This window comes from Eleutherodactylus coqui, chromosome 3, assembly GCF_035609145.1.
Source record: "Eleutherodactylus coqui strain aEleCoq1 chromosome 3, aEleCoq1.hap1, whole genome shotgun sequence".
Lineage (NCBI taxonomy): Eukaryota > Metazoa > Chordata > Amphibia > Anura > Eleutherodactylidae > Eleutherodactylus > Eleutherodactylus coqui.
The window spans coordinates 188,994,582-189,018,196 of record NC_089839.1 but is presented as its reverse complement, the minus strand read 5'-3'; the positions used below and the strand labels follow the sequence as shown (position 1 = coordinate 189,018,196).

At 43.9% G+C, this 23,615-nt stretch overlaps 1 protein-coding gene across 1 annotated transcript in view; it reads left to right on the top strand.

The window, feature by feature from the left end:
• Nucleotides 1-23,615, top strand: part of SUCLG2 (succinate-CoA ligase GDP-forming subunit beta) — a 210,751-nt gene that overhangs the window by 109,286 nt on the left and 77,850 nt on the right. Inside the window, exon 9 of the mRNA XM_066596666.1 lies at nucleotides 6,004-6,146. Within this exon, the coding sequence (XP_066452763.1) occupies nucleotides 6,004-6,146 (143 nt within the window). The remainder of the gene's footprint in view (nucleotides 1-6,003; nucleotides 6,147-23,615) is intronic.

Below are 23,615 nucleotides of genomic sequence, written 5' to 3'. Positions count from 1 at the left end.
TTATAAATAAATTTTAAACTTTATATTTCCAGACTTTGCTTTCTTCAGGTTTCAGGGGTGTGTGGCTCATCTTGTACTCTGGATATCAGCATGATTGTATCAAGCAGATATTTATGGACACATAATACTGAGTTATACATTTTAATAACCTATCTGCTTCCACTGATTACAGTAATGGGAATTTTGGTGCATAAAGGGCTTGTCTCACCATAGCAACTTATCACCTATCCATAGGGTAGGTAATATGTGTCTGAGCACTGCGGGTTACACCTCTGGGACCCCAAACCATCATGACAAGTGGGGTTATGTTTGAATGTAGCGACCGTCGCATGTGTGCACTAATGTGCTATTTATGGTCTATAGGACTAACGGAGATAGTCAAATGCTGTACTAAGATATTTCCAACAGTCCCATTCAGATGAATGTATCGGTAATGTACACACACGATCAATACTTTACAAAAATGGGAATCCCAGGTTCCCTATTTAAATAATCTAGGGATGTCCCAGAAATGTGAGTCCAGCGATCAGGTAGTTATCGCCTCTCCTGTTGGTTGGTAATAAGTTGCTGATGTTTGAGAACTCCTTTAAATTGTGTAATGGTTAAAGTGAACCTATCCATATGATTTCAGTATGTAAACAGACTCAAGTGTCTATTAGGGACAAACCACCCGCTGTCCAGCACTAGATTGCAAAACTTGCCCCACTATTCTTATAATCTGCCGCATGTGTTTCCCCGCGGCGTTTTTCAATTGAGGCGAAAAGAGGCAGATCTCATGTGAAAAGTTAAACCCGTCTGGATCCACCACATCAAGCATGCCCTTCTGTTTACTTGACGGGCATACTCTGTTCCTTCATTGCATGATATCTCCCGCGCTGGCGCATGTGCGCTTGCATCAACCGCTACTTACTACTTCAGGATCATAGTGTGCATGCGCTGTTACATCAAAGTCCCTGCAAGATGACCAGCTGGTTCTGCGCTTGCGCGATATGCATAAAGCTACGCGCAGGTGGGGGACTTCTGCTGGGAGTAGAGAGCTGAACAAGTAAAATCTATCAATCCAGTGTGGGCAGGTTGGAATTAAACGAGCTGGTTCAGCGTGACGACTGTAAAAGTATTATAGTACAGGGCCAGGACACACACAACATCTTATTTTGGTGGGATGCTGCATGGTTCTGCTGTGAAAGTGACCCTTTAAACTTATCGGAGCAGCTACAAGATATAGCAAATATAGCTTTCATGGTAACAGTGTCACAGGTTCCCTTTAAAAGGGTTGTACCAAGGTTACAAGTTATCCTCTCTCCCAGGATAGGGGGCCACTTGCTGATCAGTGAGGGTCTCATTGTGCGACACCTGCTGATCTAGAGAACGGAGGTCCCATATACCCCATCCTCCTGACTGTGGACTTACTGCACTCCCTGCAGGGTGGAAGAGACTGAATGGAGTGCAGGTCATGCACACGCGCTGAAGCTCCATTCACGTTCAGTGGGACTGCCAAGATACCAGAGCGATAAGTGCTTGGGTTTGTCAGCCAAGCACGCGGTCAGCACCCCATTCATTTCAATAGGGCTAACACTGCATTCACTCTGATGTCACAGCAGGGGCAGAAGCGACCCCTTCAGTGACAGACAGAGGGACGTGGAACCCCAGTTTTTGAGATTGGACTCAGCTTTGAGTCCCCCCCCCCCCCCCTCTCCCCTTCCTCGCTTCCCCCTCAAGATCAGCAAGTTATTCCTTATCCTGTGGATAGAAGATAACTTGTAATCTTGGTACAACCCCTTTTTAAAGAGTATTTCCCAACTTATAAAGTGATGACCTATTGGTAGGATATGCCATCACTTTATGATAGGTGGGGATTAATCTCTTGGATCCCTGCAAGCATGAAGAGGCCGCAGCACTAGTTTAGCACTGCACCCCTTCCTAAAACTCCCTGCACAGTGAGGTGACTGCACCGCCATTGTGCAGGGAAAACCAGCTGAATGGATACAGTACTGTGGTCCTTTCATTCTCAGGATCACTGGGGGTCTCAGACGTCAAATTCCCACCGATCATAAACTAATGGCATATATTAGCAAATTGGGATCACTTTTTATGATGGGAATACCCCTTTAAAAACTGTTCCGCCATGCTCCTCCATTCCCTACTAGAACTGTAATCGGCACTGTCGGAGGACTCGCTAATAGTTGTGGTAGAAGCCGCTTGTAGACCTGCAAATTACTATCATAAGTTTGAATCATAAACAGGGCTTTTGGCTCACCAGGCAGTCGTAAAAATAGTGCGACTAGAGCAGGTTGTTGTGCAGCATACCCGGAGAGTCATCTGCACATCAATTTATACTGGAGCAATTTCATATACATCAAACGCCAAAGGAGATGACAGTCGCTGCGAGGGAGGATGGATGCACTTGTCAATAAACGCTGGATAAGTCAATTATAATGGAAGCCAGCAATGTTAAACCTAATTACTATTTACATGGCTGCTGCGGAGGACGGCCGGTGGGTAAACATGCCCGTTTTCTGTTTCTTCTCGTCTTTGTACAGTTTGAAACAGTCTGTCATCAATGTATCCCTGATGCCACATGATGATTTAGAATGCGTTATCCAGCATTTATATAGAGTATCCTGCAGTGTTCTATAGAAAATGTGCTCCAGTTGGGCTTGGTTTGTTTTCCTTTTACAGTATCTTTTTGTTTGTGTTCCAACAAAAGTTAGTTGATGAACGGGCTACCCTGTTGCTTAATCCCCAGCAATCAACTGTAATTTCAAAGTGTTCAATTTTCCTGCAGCACCTCCACAGGGATAATAAAGTATTACACCAGTTCTGCTGAAAACAATAGGACAGATTTACTAATTCGTTTTCGTCTAGTTCATAATTGCTCCAAAATTCTGCCTGATATCTAGTCGACTGATAGATGGGATAAACTTAGACAAAAGTATCTAAATACTGTGGGCGCCTAATTTATCAAGCAAGAGCTATTGTGGTAAATTTGGCACTTTTTTAGACTTCTTGGTCTAAGTTTACACTAACTATTAGACAGGTTTAGTAAATCTGCCCCAATGGTTCAGATTTATGGGGTTATCTGAAAACAAAACAAACGTGTCTTTGTTGCCCATAGCAACTAAACACGACATAACTTTCATTCTGTGATTGGTTGCTGTGGGGAACAAGGACTGCTTTTTTGTGGGTTTTTTGGACACTTTCATAAATCTGCCTCTTGTGTGTAATGAATGGATGTTCTGCTTTATATGATGGTTAATCGATGCTGGATCTACAGCAAGGACCCTCCTTAATTAAAGGGATTTTCACCATCACCTCAGTTGATTAGCGGAAGGGAGTTTGCCCAACTCGGGATTCCCACCAATCAGCAGATTGCTATGCACATTGTCCGTATAGATTGCACTGGAAGCAGGTGACGTAGTTCATATTGCAGCTGGCAGTTTGATACTACAGGCTTGGCACCCATTGAATTCAAGCGGAGCTATGTTTGAAGTACTGAACCGAGCTGCCGCAATACGGACAGCATTGTCTGCTTCCAGCGCCATTTGTTCTAACAGGCCTGCTAATCCCAAGCTGCATCTCCTAATCAACTACTGATGACCTATCCTGTGTGCATATGAACATCTTCATCAACAATTCTGCCCTAATCACCAATGAGGTTGCTGGAATTGTGAATCAGCCAACCCAAACAACCAATCAGGTTGCTGGATAGGGCAGAAGTGTTGATGAAGATGTCAATATGCATCCTGTGCATAGGCCATGAATTAATAGGTTCTGGATGGCTCCTTTTGCCTAAGAATGACTTAATAAGGTATTTGAAAGTTATTTTTTTTTCCAGTAGGCTAATCAGCCAATTAGTAGCTAACTAGCTTCATTTGCATGTATTTAGAGAATAGCGGGTGGTCTGTTCTCTAAATACAATCACTATTGTAAAGAATGTTATCAGCGCTGCCCATGGAGAACTCTGCATGCGGTCCCTCTTATCAGGGACTATGGATTTCATGCTGACCTGAAGTCATCGATGAACCAAAAGTGCACGTTAAGTGCACGATGGGCGCGCATTTACACACAATGATTATCACTCAGATAATCGTTGTGTGTAAAAGGGCCTTTAGACTTGTTACATTTGGGCATCTTTTAACAGATGCAGTTGCACCTACTTAACCCCTGAGTCTTGATTGAAAGGAAATGGGGTAAGCATTCTTTGCATATAAAGCAGAGATTCCTTGACCAATAGCATCTCCTGACACGTTTCATGACCCTTTGCAGGTGCTTATTCCTTGTACAAGTCACCCAGCCAAAAAGCATGGATATTCTTGACTCTGCAGGATAATAGCACCATGGTATAAAGCATCTGTGATGGAAGACTCCTTTGCTGGTTCTGGCATGGTGGATGCATTTATAGAGGTCCATCTTCATTACAGATGTAGCTATACTATAGGGAAGTGGTCAGTAATGTGTGCCGCCTCCTCCCCCCGCTGACTTTAAAGTACAACACCTAGCAAGTGTGACTGGGAATTAAAATTTCACATGGGATCTTACGCTTTATTAAAACCTTACCAAACTCTTATAAATAACCGACACAGACACCAACATTGGATAAAGAAGGCCGCGGTGTTTATTAACGAGGTTACAAACATTTGGGGAAAAATATAACCAATAATAACCATAACACTTGCTGTAAACTCTGTTTTACAGGCCCAAGTTTATTAACCAATCAATAACCATAACAGTTCATGTAGACTCTGCCTCACAGACACGAGTTTACCACCACCAAACTCTCCCCAAGTTTGCCTGCCCATCCGCCTAATGCGGGCGACAATCCCCCATTAACTACACCGCAACAAACCTAAGGGAGGGAGAGCGAACGGGATGCCGCTTCCTTTCCAGATGATGATGGCCCACATCTCTGCACCTCCATATCTCACTGCTGCTCCTCCCAGCTTGTTCCTCTGGGCCAATCACCAGCCATTGTTGGGCCACCAGATTCTGCCTGATAACCACAGGCATTTCTCTCCATTTTTCTTCAGCCAATCATTTGCTGCTGCCAACCAGTCCATCACTGGGCAGAACTCACTCTCTACCATCCCATCTGACCCGTAATGACCTTTTGTAACATATCTTGGCTAACCAGAAAACCTCCTCCATAGAAGGTGACATATCATCCATCCATCCATCATGTATATAAAGCGCCCATAGGCCTGTGTGGGCGAGAAGCTAGAGTATGATGATGCAGTGCGGTCTAACTAGGTGGACTCCTAACTAGAAGTGGGCATGGAGCACCACAATGATGGAACTGAGATAAACCATTTTATTCTTGAAAGGTTGAACCAGTTAACAAAGACAAGAAAATTAACCAGACTTAAACAAAAACATTTTTCGAGGCATATGATCCCTTTCTTAGTAAGGCTAGGGATCAAGCACAAAATAAACATGAGAAACAATGAAAAGATAAATTCTGAAACCACTTCTATTTTCACAGTACACATCCCAGCAGTACTGAGGAAGAGTCCCTGTGCCTCGAAACACATCTTGTTGCTGGCATACCTCACAATAAAAGAGAGATCTGGTTACGTTTCTCATCTTTGTGTTTTGTTCTCAGTAGGTTGTGCTGGTCACTAGATACGTGGAACACATGCAGACTCATGACCCCAGGGCTCTACTCCAACACAGTGGTGTTCTACATCATGCCATACTTGTAACATTGGATGTTCTGAAGTGAAAATCTACAAATTGGCAACTGAACAGATACCTTGCCTAACATACCTACCTTACTGCCACAGTACATTATCAGACATTCGGTAATGTTATGCGCTCTATGTGGGACTTCTGCATTATTAGACAGTATTACAGTAGTTTTTGGCTTGTAGTATTTGGCTCGCGACTACAGACAAATGTCGTATTTGACTGGAGTATATTCTACTAGTAAATATCTCCCTGCTAAATTATTAGCATATTCTTTGTGTTATATAGAATATAATTTTATATTTTTCTTTTTCTCTTCAGTCAACGGGGCCGGTCTTGCCATGGCTACATGTGACATCATCGATCTTCACGGTGGAAAACCTGCAAACTTCCTTGATCTCGGAGGTGGTGTAAAGGAGTCTCAGGTCTATCAGGCCTTCAAGTTGCTCACAGCGGATCCCAGGGTAATCTCATGAATTATACTGAATTCATACTGCAGCATCTGACGTTGTGCCAGGAAAGCTCCTACTGCTTCATGAAACGTAGCCGTAGGCCCCCTTATTCTTAGCTATATGGGATGTTAGTCTGCTGTGCTATGGGACTCTATGGGTCATGTGTGCCCCTGTATGCCTATCCAGTCGTGTGTGTGTGTGTGTTAGTGTTAGTGTTAGTGTTAGTGTTATTACCTGGAAATCTTCCCAATGTATACCTCCAACATACACTGAGAAATTTCCCCAACTGTGTCAACTTTATTCAGATTATCTCTTTAAAGGGGTATTCACATTTTGGCCAATCACGGCTAAGATGGGAATACTCCTCTATATGCCATGGCTGGGGTACCCAGGAGTACAGAAATATCCAAGTGGGCTGTCTTACATTTTTTTCCCTATCTCTTATAGAAGTTACGGAAATGGCATAGTACAGCAAGCTGCATTCTCTTCTGTAACTTTAGATCTGTGGAAGCGGTGTAGCTATACTGTACTATACTGTTAGCATAAATTTAATCCACTTCTATGAGAGTTACGGAAACCACATAAGACAGCTCGCTCGTCTGTTTCCCTAATTCCTATGCGTTCACACATAGTGGATTTGGTGTGGATTTTCCACAGTGGAAAAATCCACACCAAATTCACTTTCAATTACAACGGTAATGTCTACTTCAGATCTGCGTCGAAATACTTAGCAATGGTGCCGAATTTGATGCAGAATTTTGGTATGGAATTTTCCACTACGGAAAATTTGCGCCAAATCTGCTACTCATGAACGCAACCTTAAAGAACATTCAGGAACTTATATTTGCTTTCCAAGCCTTTCCCTTGAATTCTTATTCACATGGGTGATATTCACGATCAAGTTACGTCCAATTGTGATATGGACAGAACACGCACTGGAAATGATCCCTGAATGGGTTCACGTACACAAGAGACTTATCCCTCTGACCGATGGTCCTAGTTTGAAATATTGCAATATTCCCTATTCTTGTGCAGAGTCTGTTTTCCGATGCAAGTTGCGAATCTCGGGTACAACTTGCTCTCAGCGTGTGACGCCTGCCTGCCTGTAACCGGTAGACTTAATTGCGAACCATTCTAGTAGTATTCTGCTTGATAAGTTCAGTCTTTGGAATTTTTTTTTCTGCAAAGTGCAAGGGTAAAAATAACCGTGATGTTTAGACTGGTGACACCGGAGAATCCCAACCCTACATACTGATCTGCCTTCCGTTCTTGTGTAAAACGGTGCCTAGGAGTCTAGATCATACTTGTAATTGGTCCCAGTGTGCGGTGTAATTGATTATGAGTAGTGTACAGATAAATCATCTTACCGAGTTACAGAAGAAATAAAACGTTAATCTAATTAGTGGCCCATCTATGCAGAAAACTAGAATTTACAGCGCGTTCTGTGACTTGCCGTTGTCTTGTGATAAATTGTGTGCGGTGCAGAAGGTCCGGACTTTATGGCGGTGAATTCCGATCGGTGTGAGATACAATGTTATGATGTATCACAACCTAACTTATCATATAGGACCGTTATTGCATCCTGACACATTGAATTTCTTTTTATTGTCTTAAAGGGGTATTCCCACTATAGACACTTACACATACCACAAATGTCTGATAGAAGCAGGTCCTACCTCTAGGATGAGTACCCCACTAATTCACAATTCATTCTTCCCTTGGAGGCGACTGTGAAAGGAGGATTCTTGTTCTGGAGATACTGTGTTTCCCTGAAAATAAGACCGTCTTATATATATTTTTACCCCAAAAGAGGCACTAGGTCTTATTTTCAGGCAATGTCTTATTATACTTGCTTAGCAGGCTTGGTCCAAGTCTCTCCCGCTGCTCTCCACAGCTCTGACGCGCTTCCCACAGTCCTCAGCTGCTCATACATCATCACTTCCTGGTTATGGGATTCATAAATCCCACCTGCAGGAAGCAACGGCTGTGATTGGCTGAGCAGCAGTCGAAGAACCAATCAGCACTGGATGCACCAATGTGATGGCAGTGGTTGGTTCTTCCACAGCTTCTCAGCCAATCAATGCAGCTCTGGATAAACCAATCAACAGACATCGCATTGACGTGAGATTTATGAATTGGCTTAGCTGTGGCCAATGACAGCCATCGCATTGGTTCATCCAGCGTTGCACTGATTGAGCAGTAGTCGAAGAACCAATCACAGCTATCGCTTCCTGGAGGTGAGGACTTTGCAGAACATCTAGAGAGCAGGCATGGTCCAGTTTCCTCCTACTGCTATGCAATGTTTTGTTTTTTTTCTTATGTAGTGTAACTAGGGCTTATTTTCAGTTGTTTTTTTTTTAAAGCCTCCATGAAAATTAGGCTAGTTCTTATGTTCGGGGAAACTGGGTAGTTATGGTTCTCAGATGCGAGATCTGCATCTAACAAACATCTTTGACGTATGCTGCGGATATGCTATAAAGCAGTGTTCCCCAACTCTAGTCCTCAAGGACCACCAACAGGTCATGTTTTCAGGATTTCCTCAGTGTTGCACAGGTGATATAATTATTGTTGGTGCCTCAGACATTGCCACAGGTGTTCTTACCATAGGATATCCTGAAAACATGACCTGTTGGTGGTCCCTGAGGACTGGAGTTGGGGACCTCTGCTATAAAGTGTAAAATGGGAATGCCCCTTTTTTTAATGGGTTTTCAGGACAATATCTGATGACCTGTACTCGGGATAGGCCATCAACAGTTAATTTCCAAGGACCCACTGCTCAGGATGTCAGGTGATCACCTAATTACACGGCCTGCCGTCAGTGCAACGGCCTGGACATGTGTCATACGGGACGGCAGCAGATGTGCCCTAGCTGCTGACAGTGGGCCAGGCAATCAGGGGATCCCAATCAGCAGGTTCCTGGCGATTTAACTGTTAATGACCTATAATGAGGATACGTCATCGATAGTTTTTTTACTGGAAAATGCCTTTCAAGAGAAACGGTCATCAGGTTCATGCTGCCCAAACTACAAGCTGCAAACTCTGGGACAAACACGCACTTATGCTGCAGCAGTTCGGAAAAAACGTACTCCGAAAAGCCACTGGGAATAAAGTTTGAAGTCATTGCGGCGGATCCTCAGGTACTCTGCCTCACCCACATTGGCTGGACTGCCAGCTCCTGTTTGTGTATTGGCAGAGAAGGGTCAGTCAAGGGTGAAGAGCAGATGGTAGGGTCTTGCCCTCTTGGCGCAAACCTGGTGGCAGTTTCTCTTTTAAAGGGAGGCCTGTAAGATACTTTGTTGCTCTCACTGCTACTTTGTTGCTTCCAGCTGAATGTAGTTATGAACCGTTGGCTTCCTGCATGGGCATCCGAGACGCTTTGGCCAGACAGCGGCCCAGCATATTCATGAGGCTGCCCCACCTACCATGGCATTTCTCTGTTTAATAGGCCATATTTACACAGGTGATTCCCTTGCGCGAGTTCCGTCTGATTGCCATATGGACAGAACTCGCATAAGAACATTAGCCATTACTTTCTATGTGTTTATACACACAGGCAATTTTTCTCTCGCCCATTGTTTTCAATGGGACCTTTTAACACACTTGCCGATCCCCTGCCGCTCATGAAACAAGCGCCGGAGGATTGCAAATTCACAGAAGTGATGTGAGGCAGTTTTAAATGAAAAGCGCCTCGCATCGTTGTGCAAAACGCGCGTTATCACTTTGGGATGTGCAAATGCACGCTTACTTAGACACTTACATTGAACAAGCCTGATATAGTGAAGTACTATAAGGCCAATTAAGATGGAGATCTACGCTGCTGCTGTAAGCTTTTATAGGACAGGAAGAAAAGACAGTTAACCCCCTTGAGAAATGTTGTTCCTTGTAGTCACGTAGGGTAAGTCTTGTGGTCTAAATCCCAAGAACTCCCAAGTCCCCGCTATCTTAGGCTAATAGAATTACATTTCCCGAACCCCTGCCCGGCCGCAGTGTTCTCACCAGACTCCCGCCCATGTATCGGAGTTCTCTGCATTATCTACAGCTAGCATGGGTGAGATCCGGCGAGAGGCGAGGGTCTGCCTGGCGGTCTCCATCCTCCCTACGGCTTCCTGCACTCTCCTAGGTTAATTATTTTATTTTCAGCTTATCAGGGAGTTATTTTCTCTTCCTCCCTATTAATCGCTATCACAGGCGATGCACCTTTCCTCGGCTTCGCTCCTCAATTAAAACAAAAGCTGAAATTGTTTCTGAGCAAACATCTGTGGCTGCGCCGGAATAATTGGAGACCTTAACATACTTCTGTAAACAGCCTGTAATTAACACATTTAAAAGTTGAACTCGTTATACAGAAGGTTAAACGCACTTATTGAATTTTTCCGGCTTGCAGCGAGCTGCTAAATAACGCTCGTGGGTTTCATCAACAACACAGCAACAATAAAGATACTACAATGTCCTAATCGCTGGTGGAGTCTTTGGCTGGGGTCGATTCTCACTCGGTTAGATCATTACTGAGACACCGAGCTGACATTAACTTTACTCAATTATCTAGCACATACGTATTCCACAGCGCTGTACAGAGATCGCCATTTACCACACCGCCGTAAAGTGAGGCCCTCAACGGGACGACTTAATCGCCTGATGATCCTCCCATGGGCTGCCGCCAGCCTGTTGCTCCTGGGGCTCACACAGCAGCAATAGTCGCTCAAGTGAATGGAGGCGGAGCGGGACAGGATTGTTCCAGCTGCCTTCATTCACAGTAACCACTGCCCGACAGTCGCTTGATATTTAGTTCCACTTAAAACCAAATGTCTCCGACAACCTTGCGATTTCTCAATTGGTGAAGCTCTGTTTGTTCAGATTGGCTGCAGCCAAACAGAACCTCTTTAAACTTTACAAAGTTTAAAGGGGTCTTCCGGACTTTTACTATTGATGACCGACCTAGCATTGGGAAATGTTATCAATAGTAGTTCGGCAGAGGTCCGCCACTTGGGATCCCACTGATTGCCAGGCGGTGCTATCAACATTGCATTCAATTGGAGATGTGCCTGTCCTACCCAACCAGGACAATGCAATACAGACAGCGCTCCCTGCTTCCAGGATTGTCTGCACAGATAGTGCGCCGCAGGGATCCCAAGTGGCGGACCCCTACCAGTCTAATACTGATGACTTAGCCTGAGGATGGGTTATCAATAGTAACTCCCTAAACCCTTTTAATCACGTGGAGAACTGGTTTAGAGTAATCCTCATATGATTATAAACCGCATTCAGGTATTTGCCTGTTACTTATTTTCTCTTGTTTATATAGCACAAACATATTCCGCAGCGCTGTACACATAATTGTCGTCATTCACATCAGTCTCTTCCATTATGGGGTTTGAAATGTAAAATCCTGATCTCTCACACGTGTGCCCCCGCTGATTTTTATTATGTAAGTCTCCTGTCACTGTGGGGGGTCACTTTGGTATCTCGGCAGTCTCACTGAAAGTGAATGGAGTGCTTGTGCGATCAGCGATCCATTCAGTCTCCTCCTCCCTGCCGGGGTGCTGTTACCCTGCAACAAGGACATCGGGGAACATGGGACCTCCATTTTTGAGATTGGCGGGGGTTTGAGTGGGGAGACTCCTTCTGATCAAGTTATCCCCTATCCTGTAGATAAGTGGGTTACTTGCAATTGTGCTTTGTGCTACAACCCCTTTAAGAAAAAGTGATTTGCGTTGCGGTCTCCCTGGCAGATTGACAACTTTTTGTCGTTGCGACTTTACTACTTCGGTTTTATCCAACAAAGTATCCTGTGCAAATCTAGCCTTAAAGGGAACCTGTCAGTAAGATTTGGGTCCCCTACCTGTTATCCAGAACACTAATAACGTAGGTTGGCGATTGTATATTGGCTGATGCGGCATACTGTAGAGGAAGACCTTTGCACCGCCATGAGATAGATATTAGTCATTCTCTGGCATGAACTTTCCAACGATCCTAACTGGTTCCCCTGTAGCTATAATCACATATTGGTAATTTCTTTGGTGGCGTCATTTTAATGTAGCTTTTTAAGGTATTTACTTAAATCATTTGAGCCGCCATACAAGCTGCAATAATCCAAGCCCCCCCCCCCCCCCCCACCGCCTGCATTCGCTTGGTTTTTAGTTCACCTTCCATTAAGTCTTAGCGGTCTGTAATCAGTACCATGTGCTGTAATTTCTCCAGCATGTTTGGGCGCTGTACTACAATCATGCCTGCAGATCACATCGGTTGCCTAATTCATTCCTCCCTTTGTACGATAACCAGGAGTTTGGTTTCCGCCTCAGGATTGCAACGTATTGTTCTCGGAGCATTTAAACCTTTCTAAAGTGTTTTTTTTTTTTGTGCCCCTCCGCCTCCATTTTCTTCTGTCGTTTGAGCATTCGGCTCCGATTAATTTACTCTCCTCACTTGTTACAAAATACAACCTTTTAGACGGTGCGTGGGCACTTTGAAATACCGTTCATTAATCCGTCTTTTATTTTACATCAAGCAAAATAATGACATTTATCAAAGCCGTAATGCGAATTAAGCTTGAAATCGGGTCAAGAGGCTCCACGCGAGCGGTTGGCTTTTTCACTTTTCCTTCTTGCTCTTACGGCACTTCTCGCTATTCAAGGGATCGCTCGGCATAACCTACGTTAATCTTGCTACCGCGCTCGTATATCGTGGATTAGTAGGGTATTGGCTCACTGGGGCTGGTGAAAGTTTAGACTTTACCGGTTTTAAAACTTTTCTGACTTCATGATGTCTTGACTTGAGTGGATGGATTGAATTAAAGGGGGCGGCCACTTTGGAAAAGTTTTTTTTTTGGAAAGGCAAGCTGCTCCTCTGGGAAATGTGCAAATGAAAAGGGGGCACAATGCCTCTAGGGCGACCTCTATTGGAAGCACAGAACAAATTTTATTCGGATTCTCGCTGGATCGCAGGAATTGGAACAATAATCGTCCAGTGTAAACGCTGCCGGCAGCTGAGCGACAAATGATAATTCATTTGCTTATCACTTATTCTGTTTCAGCAGGCCATTGTTCACCTATGAATGACTGCCTGTTTACTGTGAATCGAGGCCGGTGGTCAGAAGCGATCCCCATCCCGCTCCACCTTCATTATGCGTGTAAGACACTGTGCTGAATCCCCATTGATTTGCCTTGGTGTAGTCAGACAAGTGTGAAAAAAAAAAAAGCAGCGTTTCCTATTTTGACGCTGCTTAGGCCGCTCTCACACCAGCTTTTTTTACTGCATGTCACACTCATGGGTTTTTCGCATGTAATATGCTGTAACTAACTTTAGATCTCAATGGTGCCTCTCACACACAGTTTGCGTAATGCGCCCGCAAAGAAAAAATCATGACATGCTCTACCTCAGCGCATATTACGCACCAAGATGGTGTTTTCAAATTCGTCGGCACGCAATGTATTGCTTCATGCTAGCGTGAGAGTGGCCTTGGGCACCAAAATAGCCCATTGACGTTAAGGGGAATGGGCAAATACCCAGTGGATACGCATGATACATAAAGCTAAATAGTCCAGGACCTGTTGGACTGGTTGGGGACTGGAAAGCTTGGTGTGAACGCTGGCCCTTTAAGAGTGGACAAGAGATTTGGGGTTTGCCACAGACTATATGGGGATACAGCGTTTACCTCTCCCGACAGCTAACGGAAGTTGTGGATGCCACCGGCCAGAACAGTAGCAGAACAGAAATTTCCACCAAAGTTTTGTATCTGTACAGTGGGAAACAAAAGCGGGTCATCAGACCTATGTAAGGGGGGCCAACATTGGGCGACCACTTCACAATGGAATTCCAGCCACAGGTGATGGTAACATCAATCACATGGCAGCATCTATGACAGAAATGAGAAATCCGTTTTACAAGATGGGTTTTTGTAAATGAGAAGATGGGTTTTCCACCACACCTGAAACTGGCGATCGGATGATCTTTAGATCAGGAGTCAGACTAGACCTCCTTTCCTCCTCCCTGAGGTCATGGCAAATTTTTGATAAATACAATAAAAGTAACAGACTGTATAAAGGATTTCTTTTTCCCGTCGGCGCACCCTTAATATAAAACCCGCTGCTGGATTTAGGATCGCTTCGCTTTTTTTAATTAGCTGAATGTTATATTATATTATCATAAATCTGTACAACATATTTGTTTTTATTGGGTATAAGACGTGTCTAGCCGCAACCAGACGAATATTTTTATCTCTCAGTTCTGCAAAGCTAGAAAGTTATTATGAAAAGGATTTTTGGCTTTCAGTGACGCAAGTCTCCGGGGGACGTATACTCTCGTTTTTAATCAAGAACTTTCTACAAAACGCATTTATTCCAAACTTTGTAAGTTCTGCTTTACATAGGAGGGCCTTTTAGCATTATTGTAATGCGATAACACTTGTAATAGAGCACTGCTCTGCTTGTGTCCTCATGACAACACTTCCTGTCTGCGATTTTGACCTTTATTATGCATTCGGTGTCTACCTTTTTTTTTTGACAGGGATAATGATCTACACTCATATGATGCCGTACGGATATATAAACAGCTTGGGGTCCATTCACAACAGCATTAGCCTTGCCTGCACAATTCTTTCTTTTTGTTTTATTTTGGGAGCAGAAAACGGAATTTAACACTTTCGTTTTTTTTCCCCATTGCTTTCAATGACTTTTCAAAATCGTGATTTGAACATCCGGTTGTTTCTGTCCAATTTTGGTTTCCATTATTTTAGCTTAGCGAATAAAGCAGCCTGCAGTGCGGTTTGTCCGTCCGAAATAATGGAAACCTAACATAGAAAGGTGGTGGCGGCACTTGTGGCGGTAGTGTTATTGCTTTGTAGTCAATGAGAGACAAAAGTGAACAGAGGCTACCATTAAGCCTTCCTTTCAACTGATCTATTAAGTTCAACAGGCGATATTGAGAAGAGGAAGCCGTGTGATAAATTAACTAAAAAGTATAAATGGATGCTGAATGGAAGAAACGGACAGTAAATTTTTCAGTTTTATTATGGAATCGCTCAGCGGATCCTCAGAGAAGATAAAAACGTCACTATCCATTCAACTTCCATTAGTGTATTCCGTTACTTTAAGCGGATCCGTTAATAGCAGACCGTAATTGCACATGTGAATGGTACTTGACGCGTTTCAAGCCAGTTAGGCCATGCACATGGATGTGATTTGAATCCACACAATAGAGAAGATTTATCAAGGCAACAGTAGTGTAAAGGAAAGTCACAAGGGGCAAAAAATGTGGCTATTTCTTCAATTTATGCCGCTCATACCAGTTTTATGAAAAACGGGGTGTTGCCCGGGCACAACAGATTTATGTAGCGTTTATGCCAGACACTGGGGTGATTTATACTAGAACCCTACTCCAGCTCGTAGTTGATGTACATTTCTTTTTGGGCGCACAGACACCCCAAAATGCGCCTAATGTATGAAGAGGCGACGCCTCTACATATATCGGCTCCTATTAAGACTCATGTTTGAAACGGTGCTCTTACTTTCTTCCCAATAGTCCTATGACACTGCTGAACCGAGCCAAACTACAAGCAAGTGGTGCCATGTGGACATTGCCATACAGCAGCTGCAGGCATTGGACCAGTGACTAAGAGGGTTGACCAACAGTACAGTTCTGGCCGCCTCCCTTTGGCCACTCTAGTAGAAGAGTGTGGTCGTCCTCCACAGTAACCCCTAAAAAGGATTTTTCCGGGCATTCACTATTGATGAGCCAACCTCAGGATAGGTCCTCAGTTGCTGATCAGCGGAGGCATTAGGCTTGGGATCTTCACTGATCAGCTGATTCTCCGGCCTGTTGTCAATGCAGCTGAGCCAGATGAGCGCATTGGGGTCTGAGTCTGAAGTGTAATATAAGAGTATAACCTTCCTAAACCCAACGGGAGCAAAGCCTTTCTTTTACACTTTTGGCTCTGACCCCAATGCGGATGTCAAGGTCTATGGTACTAACAGCAGGCCGGAGGATGAGCTGGTCGGAGGGGATCCCGAACAGCTTATCCCCGCCAGTCAACTATTGAGGACCTATCCTGAGGATAACTCATCAATAGTAAATGTCTGGTAAACCTTTTAATCACAGGAGGAAAAATGGAAAATTCCTCAACGGGTCCTGCAGCAGTCGGGGCTACTTTTTATATGCCAAGCACTAATGCAATTGTACATTTCCTTAAAGGAATGGAGACTTGGATATGAGTTGTGTAACTTTTTTCCCATCCTATCTAGCAAAATTTGTGTGATGACTACAGCGGGCGATGAATATGTTGTTCATGTGGGAGAAGTGACCTGTCCAATTGGGGTTAGCATTATAGTATCCTTTATTAAGAACTCTTTATTATGACTACTGATACTGAGTATGCGAGATGGTATTCTACCTCTGAAGTGCCACTTTTGACAACATAGTTTTCCTACAAGTTAACGTCTGGCATAGCCTATAAAGCTCACATCTACTTTGGCGCTCCCCACAAGGAGAAACCATAAACATTCCAACTATTTATATAGAGAACACAATACAAGATCATTATAGATATTAGTTTATATTAGTCAGATGCTTGTTTGCTATAGGCTTAAAGAGTCTTGCCCAAGGAAGTCTGCAAGCTATTGCATGGGGTTATTAAATGGGTTGTTCACTTTCTATACTCTCCTCCTTTTGTTAGGCAAGTCCTCCAACAATAAGCATATCACAGAACCTCTAGTGAATAGCTGTAATATGTGGACAAACCTGGCTTCAAGTGTTCAATTTCTCTACAGCACCCCCACAGGAGAAATCGAGCATTGCATAGTTCCTATTAAAATTAATGAGATGTCTGTATAATGCTTGGGGGTTCTGGGTCCTCGAGTGAAACACATTCTTTGTAGCACTAACATATCTGAACAGGAATGAGTAGAAATTCAATTTCATATATGCACATTAATATCCTGCAAATTAGCAATTCAATGAAGTTTATAGGGCGTCTGAAATGAAATTCTTGATTATTTGCCTCAATTTTTAGCTGGATGCCACCTCAAGTGACATACATGCATTTGTGAATCTGTCGAATTGCGTTATCTGCTAGGTCAAAATTCGATCACCTCCTTGCATTCCTTGACTGAGGCTACAGATTTTTCACGGTTCAGGAAAGGGGGGGGGGGGGGCGGGGGGGCTTAGGAAATCAATAATTTGATCTTTTTAAAAAAAAAATGGTTGAGTAAAGTCAATTTCTCACGTTAAAGTTAAATAACAGATGCGTGGCGAAAATAAGGTGGAAATAAAAATGTGATTTTAAGGTTTTGAAATCACAACGTGTGACTTCTCATTGACGGTACATAAAAGAACAAATTACCGTTTAGTTGGAAAGTCATAGGAACCTTATCAGAACTGTTTAGTTCATGCCGCTCCCTGGAGCTTTTCTTCTCTGACTGCTGATTGAGTATATGCTCTCTGGATTGTGAAGGATTTTTCTTTAATCAGGACTTGCATGGAAGCACACACTGTTCTGTCTGAAGAAAAGCAAATAATTCTCCTTCCTCCGCCCCTCCATCACCCAAATTCAGGTACAGTAGGTCTTGTATTGGTTTCTTTTCTTTGCGTGTGCATATTTTGTTTTCATACATTATAAACCCAGCTTAAAAGCAAAAACTCTGGTTAAGGGGCCATCAGCGGAACTTGGTCTCCTTGTCAAAGACTCTGATGGCTCCCCACAGTAGAAGAGATGGGACCCTTCTTTATAGTGTCCGTTTAGTGCCCTATTTGGGCGAAGTTCTGCATATGGTCATGCTGTCCAGTAGAAAAAAGGATGATGCAGTCACATCTTGGGGCCCCCTCTCTCCAAGGTCCTGTACAAGTTCCATGGTCTGCCTCTATGGTACGTATGCCATTGGCCCCCCCACCGGTGTCATTCAGTAGCACCTACTCCATGTTAACCCCCAGTTCCAGCAGAATGGCGGTATTCTCCTCCCTAGGTGAGCCTCTTAATTATGCATATTTGCCTAAAGTCCTAGTCTCTTGGTAGGACTCTTCTGCGAAGCAGACCACAAACCTGGTTCAGTTACATTAGTTTGTATTAAAAAGGGGGGTCTTATGCAATTTTTGAGACATTCCTAGTTGGAATGGGGGCGGTATAAATGGGCCGATACTAGCCGGATAATGATGGTTTACATGTCACAGTGCTGCTACCTCCATGTCTAGTCGCTCAAAATCATTGAGGGGACTGGGTGGTATGGGCAATTGTATGGAGTAGGGACCATGTGTGCCGCTGTATAGCTGCCTCGCAGTGTGCAAAAGGCCTTACTCCACTTACTCTGCCACCTCTTCTTGCTAAGTTATGGACAGACTACTAGGCTGTAGAGGTGGCCATATGCCTTTGATCTAAATCAAGGAGGAGCACTTCAGATGATCTTATTGAGGTGTTCTTTACATGAAGTGGATCTGTTGATGGCACAACACACTAAAATGCAGAAAACTGCTGCTGCCACTTCTGTCCAGAATGGCGAAGAACACCTCCATTTAAACTCACAAGTGTGGGGAAAAAAGGGAGGAAGCGGCGCTGCTGAAGATATAGGGGTCCAGGAAAGGATGTAACAAATAAGGATTTATTGCAATAGACTGGTAACATGTTTTGATGCTAGAGTGGCACCTTCCACGGGCTAGTCACTGGCCTAAGGACAGTGCCACTTGGCATCAAAGCGAGTTGTCTGTTGTAACACTAAAGTATTGTTGCATCCCTTTCTGTACATCTTGGATCGCTGTTAGCAGAACGCTTGTTCGGCAGCCATTTATTCCTCCCATCGACCCTGTCCCGTAGATGGCTACACATACACATCTCTCCTGTGAGGATAAAGGATTGGACATATTGAAATTTAATATGCCCAATCCCTCTTTGTCCCTACATCTGCTGCTGACAAGAGTCAGGACAACTCCATGCACATTAGGTAGTTGGCCAGTCCTGTCAAATTTAGTGTTTATCAAATGTCTCCTTGAGGAGAGTGACAAGCTGGCCTAGGGAGACTTATATAGGCTATACAATACTCCCTGGGAAAAAAGTATGCAAATTGGAGATGGAAAACTACTTTCACAGCACGATTAATTGGAAGGTGACTTCTCTGTAAGTCACTTTTATAAAGCTCACTACACCTTGGTCACAACTTGGTGCTCTCCGCAAGGAGAAACTTGATCCCAACAGACCCACGGTATAGGCCTTTCACCCAATCCAACCAGTGCCCTGCACTGCATTGACAAGGGACAAATGCCCACAAACTGCCTGCTTTGCAAATGGGTGTCTTTTCTTTCTGGTGAAGATTGTGGTTTGGCTTTATATCCGTTGTGAAGGCCAGTTTGAAAGGTGGAATATTGACTTATAGGCAAGTTGCTTTTTACAATAGGTGGCGCTGTGGAGGGACTTTTCCACATCCTACCCTGTTTCCCTGAAAATAAGACATACCCTGATAATAGGACATAGCATGATTTTCCTGAATTTTTGAGGATGCAAAATGATTTTTCAGGCTTTTTGAGGATGCTTGAAATATAAGCCCTACTCCAAAATTAAGCCCTGCTAACAGTTAATTAAAAAAAGTCAATTTAAATAGTGTCCAGGCAGCTATACATGTAAAAAAGTTAAACCTTTTTGAACAAAAATTAACATAAGACACTCTTATTTTGGGGGAAACACGGTATGCACACTGAACATTGGTAAAGAGGGACTATACATTTTGACACTGCACTCTTACTTGTCTTTCTACTTTATTAATGGATATACAGTATTTGTACTGTAGTATGTCCCGATAAGTCTGCCTTTTCCACTGCACCTGATGTCGTCCAGTTCTTTACCGTTTCAGCCTTCATCACTTCCACCCGTGGATCTCCTATGATGGCAATAAAGCCTAGGGCTGCCATCTTGGCCAGTGCTTGTCTCGCCCACCGACTACCATGATCTCCTTATCCTATATCCACTAGTGCCATATTTGCCCACCGTGCATGTTCTAGCTTCACACAGCTATATCCCATCACTACCCTCCATGTCTTTAATTTCCACCTCTGCTGACATTGCTCACTCATGGATGAGAGTCGGAAAAAGATGAGCGGTCGTGATGTCAGTGGAACTTGCGAAAACGTGGCACTAGCAAACCAGGTTCACTGCAATAGACCTATATTATAAAGTTCTTGATTCTAAGATTTTTTAATCAGTTGAGAAGAGTGAAAATTGCCCAAGAAAATCCCTTAAAGGGGTTGTCTCACGCCGAAACGGGGTTTTTTTTTTTATTCAATAAGCCCCCCGTTCGGCGCGAGACAAACCCAATGCATGTGTTAAAAAAAAAAAAAGTTTAGTACTTACCCGAATCCCCGCGCTGCGGCGACTTCTTCCTTACCTTACTAAGATGGCCGCCGGGATCTTCACCCACGATGCACCGCGGGTCTTCTCCCATGGTGCACCGTGGGCTCTGTGCGGTCCATTGCCGATTCCAGCCTCCTGATTGGCTGGAATCGGCACACGTGACGGGGCGGAGCTACGAGGACCAGCTCTCCGGCACGAGCGGCCCCATTCACCGCACAGAAGACCGCACAGCGCAAGCGCGTCTAAAATCGCCAGAAGACGGCGATTTTAGACGGATCCATGGCGACGGGGACGCTAGCAACGGAACAGGTAAGTGAATAACTTCTGTATGGCTCATAATTAATGCACGATGTACATTACAAAGTGCATTAATATGGCCATACAGAAGTATATAACCCCACTTGATTTCATGAGACAACCCCTTTAAGATTATGTTTACACGTAACGGAAATGCTGCAAATTTTCTGCCTTGTAAAATTTTGCTGTGAAATCCGTAGTATTCAAAAACAGAGTCAAAATCCAAACCATTGGTGCAAATTCGGACTTGAAATCACCTGCTGTTCCACAGCTGATTTTGGTTTGCTGCTCCTCACAATCAGCAGCCCCTAACTGCGGCGCACAAGACAGACCTCACCCGGCAACTGCTATGTAAGTGACACAGCCTCCAATCAGATGAGGTGCCCACTTTCATATCGACCAACTGGCAACCACGGCACTTAGTAGCGGTTGCTGGATGAGGGCTGCTGATTGTGAGGCGAGGGGCGTGGCAGGCTAAAATTGGCGGTAGAACCGCTGGTGAGTTAAGTTCGAAATCCACCAATTTTTCCTAAATCTGCAGCGTTTGTTATATTTGGACATACCCTTTATCAGATTTTTGTAAAATTGTAGCTAGCGAACCACTTAAATAGTAATTCACTGCAAGCCTATACGGCATGGGATTTCAGAAATTGTTCTCGTTGTGGTAATGGTTTATGGGACAGTTTGTTCTGAAGTATTTTTTTGCTGATTGATGAAACAACGCGATCATTCAACATACTTTGTTACATCTGCGGCAGATTGGGGATGCCGACCCTGATTGGCGGTGGCGTACGATGCATATGTTCCTCACTACGGTGAATCTAGAGGACGGCTTTTCGGCTATCAGGCGGTTTGATGTTGTGAAGCTGCTCAGATGGCATCGGTTACAGAGAGTTGTGCTCAGTATTCATAGCGCAGCCCAATTTAATGCGGATTATGTTTGTCACAATAATTTGTATGCCTTGCCAGTCTCCTGGAGGTAGTGATACAAACTGTTAATTATGTTTTATTGTACTAATCACGTTTTTAACAAGCTGCTACAGTCACGTGCTGCTGGTTTTGCATGTGAAAATGTAATAGTTATTCAGGGAAGATAAAGCCACCTTTTTCCAGATATTAGGTTCCTCTTAGGAAGTGACTTTGAATAATTGAGTGTGTTGGTTTTTTTTTTTGGTTTTTTTTTTTCGCTTTGCTTTCAAATGAGGATGTTTTTCAAAAATGTGAAGTATTTCGTGTGCTACGCCAGTTCCCATAATTGAGAAACCTCAGACTGGCCATAAGTCAAGCAGTCGAGCAAATGTTCATCAATACCATGGAAGTCATGTGCCATACGAGGGAACATTGAATTTTATTTTTTACATTTTTTTTTTTAGTTAGGTTGAAAAACCCTCTTTGATCAAAACTATATACAAACATAGGAGCGTGTGCAGGGTTAGTAATAATAGTGCAAACCAGACCCGAAGAGCCTTCTATAAATACCGGAGGGCACTGACCTCATGCTGGTTTAGCCAAGGTATATTAAACGGGAATGTACAAGGCGGGCTACAGAAAAGTAGGTCAGCACCACACTCTTAGGGTGGTTTCATATCTGCGCTCGGGGTTCAGTTTTCCTGCTCCGTTCGGGGAGCAGGAAAGGGGAATCCCGGCGATGGAACCAAACAGCAGCATCGGGTGGATCCCATTGACTAGAATAGGATCTGTCCACTTTCCATTTAGCTGCCCGGCTTTTGGGTGGAGGATAAAGCGCTTTTTCTTCTGGCATTTTGAGCCGGACCGGCGACTGAATCAATGACCGGAGGTTCCAACGCAGGTGTGAAACCAGCCTTAGAAAAATGTCTTAAAAGAAAATCTGCCCGGGTTGTTGTGGGTAATTGAAGTCCGTCTATTCTATTTATTGCCTTAGTTGCCCACCTTTAAACCCACTCAAGATCTGCTATGTCTGTCTTGAACATCAATGCCCAAAACTGTACGCAGTATTCCATGTACAGTCTGATCTGTGGTTCGTAAAGAGGGAACACTGAGGCTTATTTACGAATGCTGTCTAAAAGTTGGTGCTATCTTAGACTAGACGGTCTTAGAATGCACCAGATTTATCACAGTGGCTCTGCTGAATGACAAATCTGTGGAATTTTAAGGCTGGGTTCACACGGGATGGATTTGCCACGGAAACTCGGTGTGGAATTTGTGCGGCAAATCTGCCCACAGCTCTGAATCCTGGGATTAGTCGGCCATGTGGACGAGATTTTGCAAACCGGCGATGCGGCACCGAATTCACAGCCGCAGCATGTCAATTTTACTTTTTTTCCCCTTTGTGGCCTTACTCCTCTCTATGGGGAGAGAAAGCCACAACAGAATGGCGAAACGGCCCGGGTTTTGAAGCTGCAGATCTTTTGCGTTTTTTTTCCTTATGGCTTTTTGGTGCGGCCAAGCCACAAGATTTCCGTCACATGGGAAGTCAGCCTAAGACTGCCTATTCCAAGTTCAGGCCAACCATTGGCTCAGTTTATTCCAGAAATGGTGTCAATGTTTTAATGTAACTTGTCGCAGTTTAGATCACTCCAGAAAAGTCAGAAAAAACTGTTTAAAAGTATCTGAAAACACATCGAAAAATGTTCCCCAATGTTCTTTACATGTGTCCCAACACCTCTTTTTTAATGCACTCAATGATCTTATTTGCCTGAGCAGCAGCTGCCTGACACTGGTCGCTCCAGTTAAAGTGGCATTCATCCTATTCAGTCTTTTTTTTTTTTTTCTTCAAGTTTTCACCCATTTGTGAGACTGTCATCCTCACTTCCGGGTCACACATGCACAGCCGCCGCTCCATTCATTTCAATGGGGCTGACGGAAATATCCGAGCACTTTGT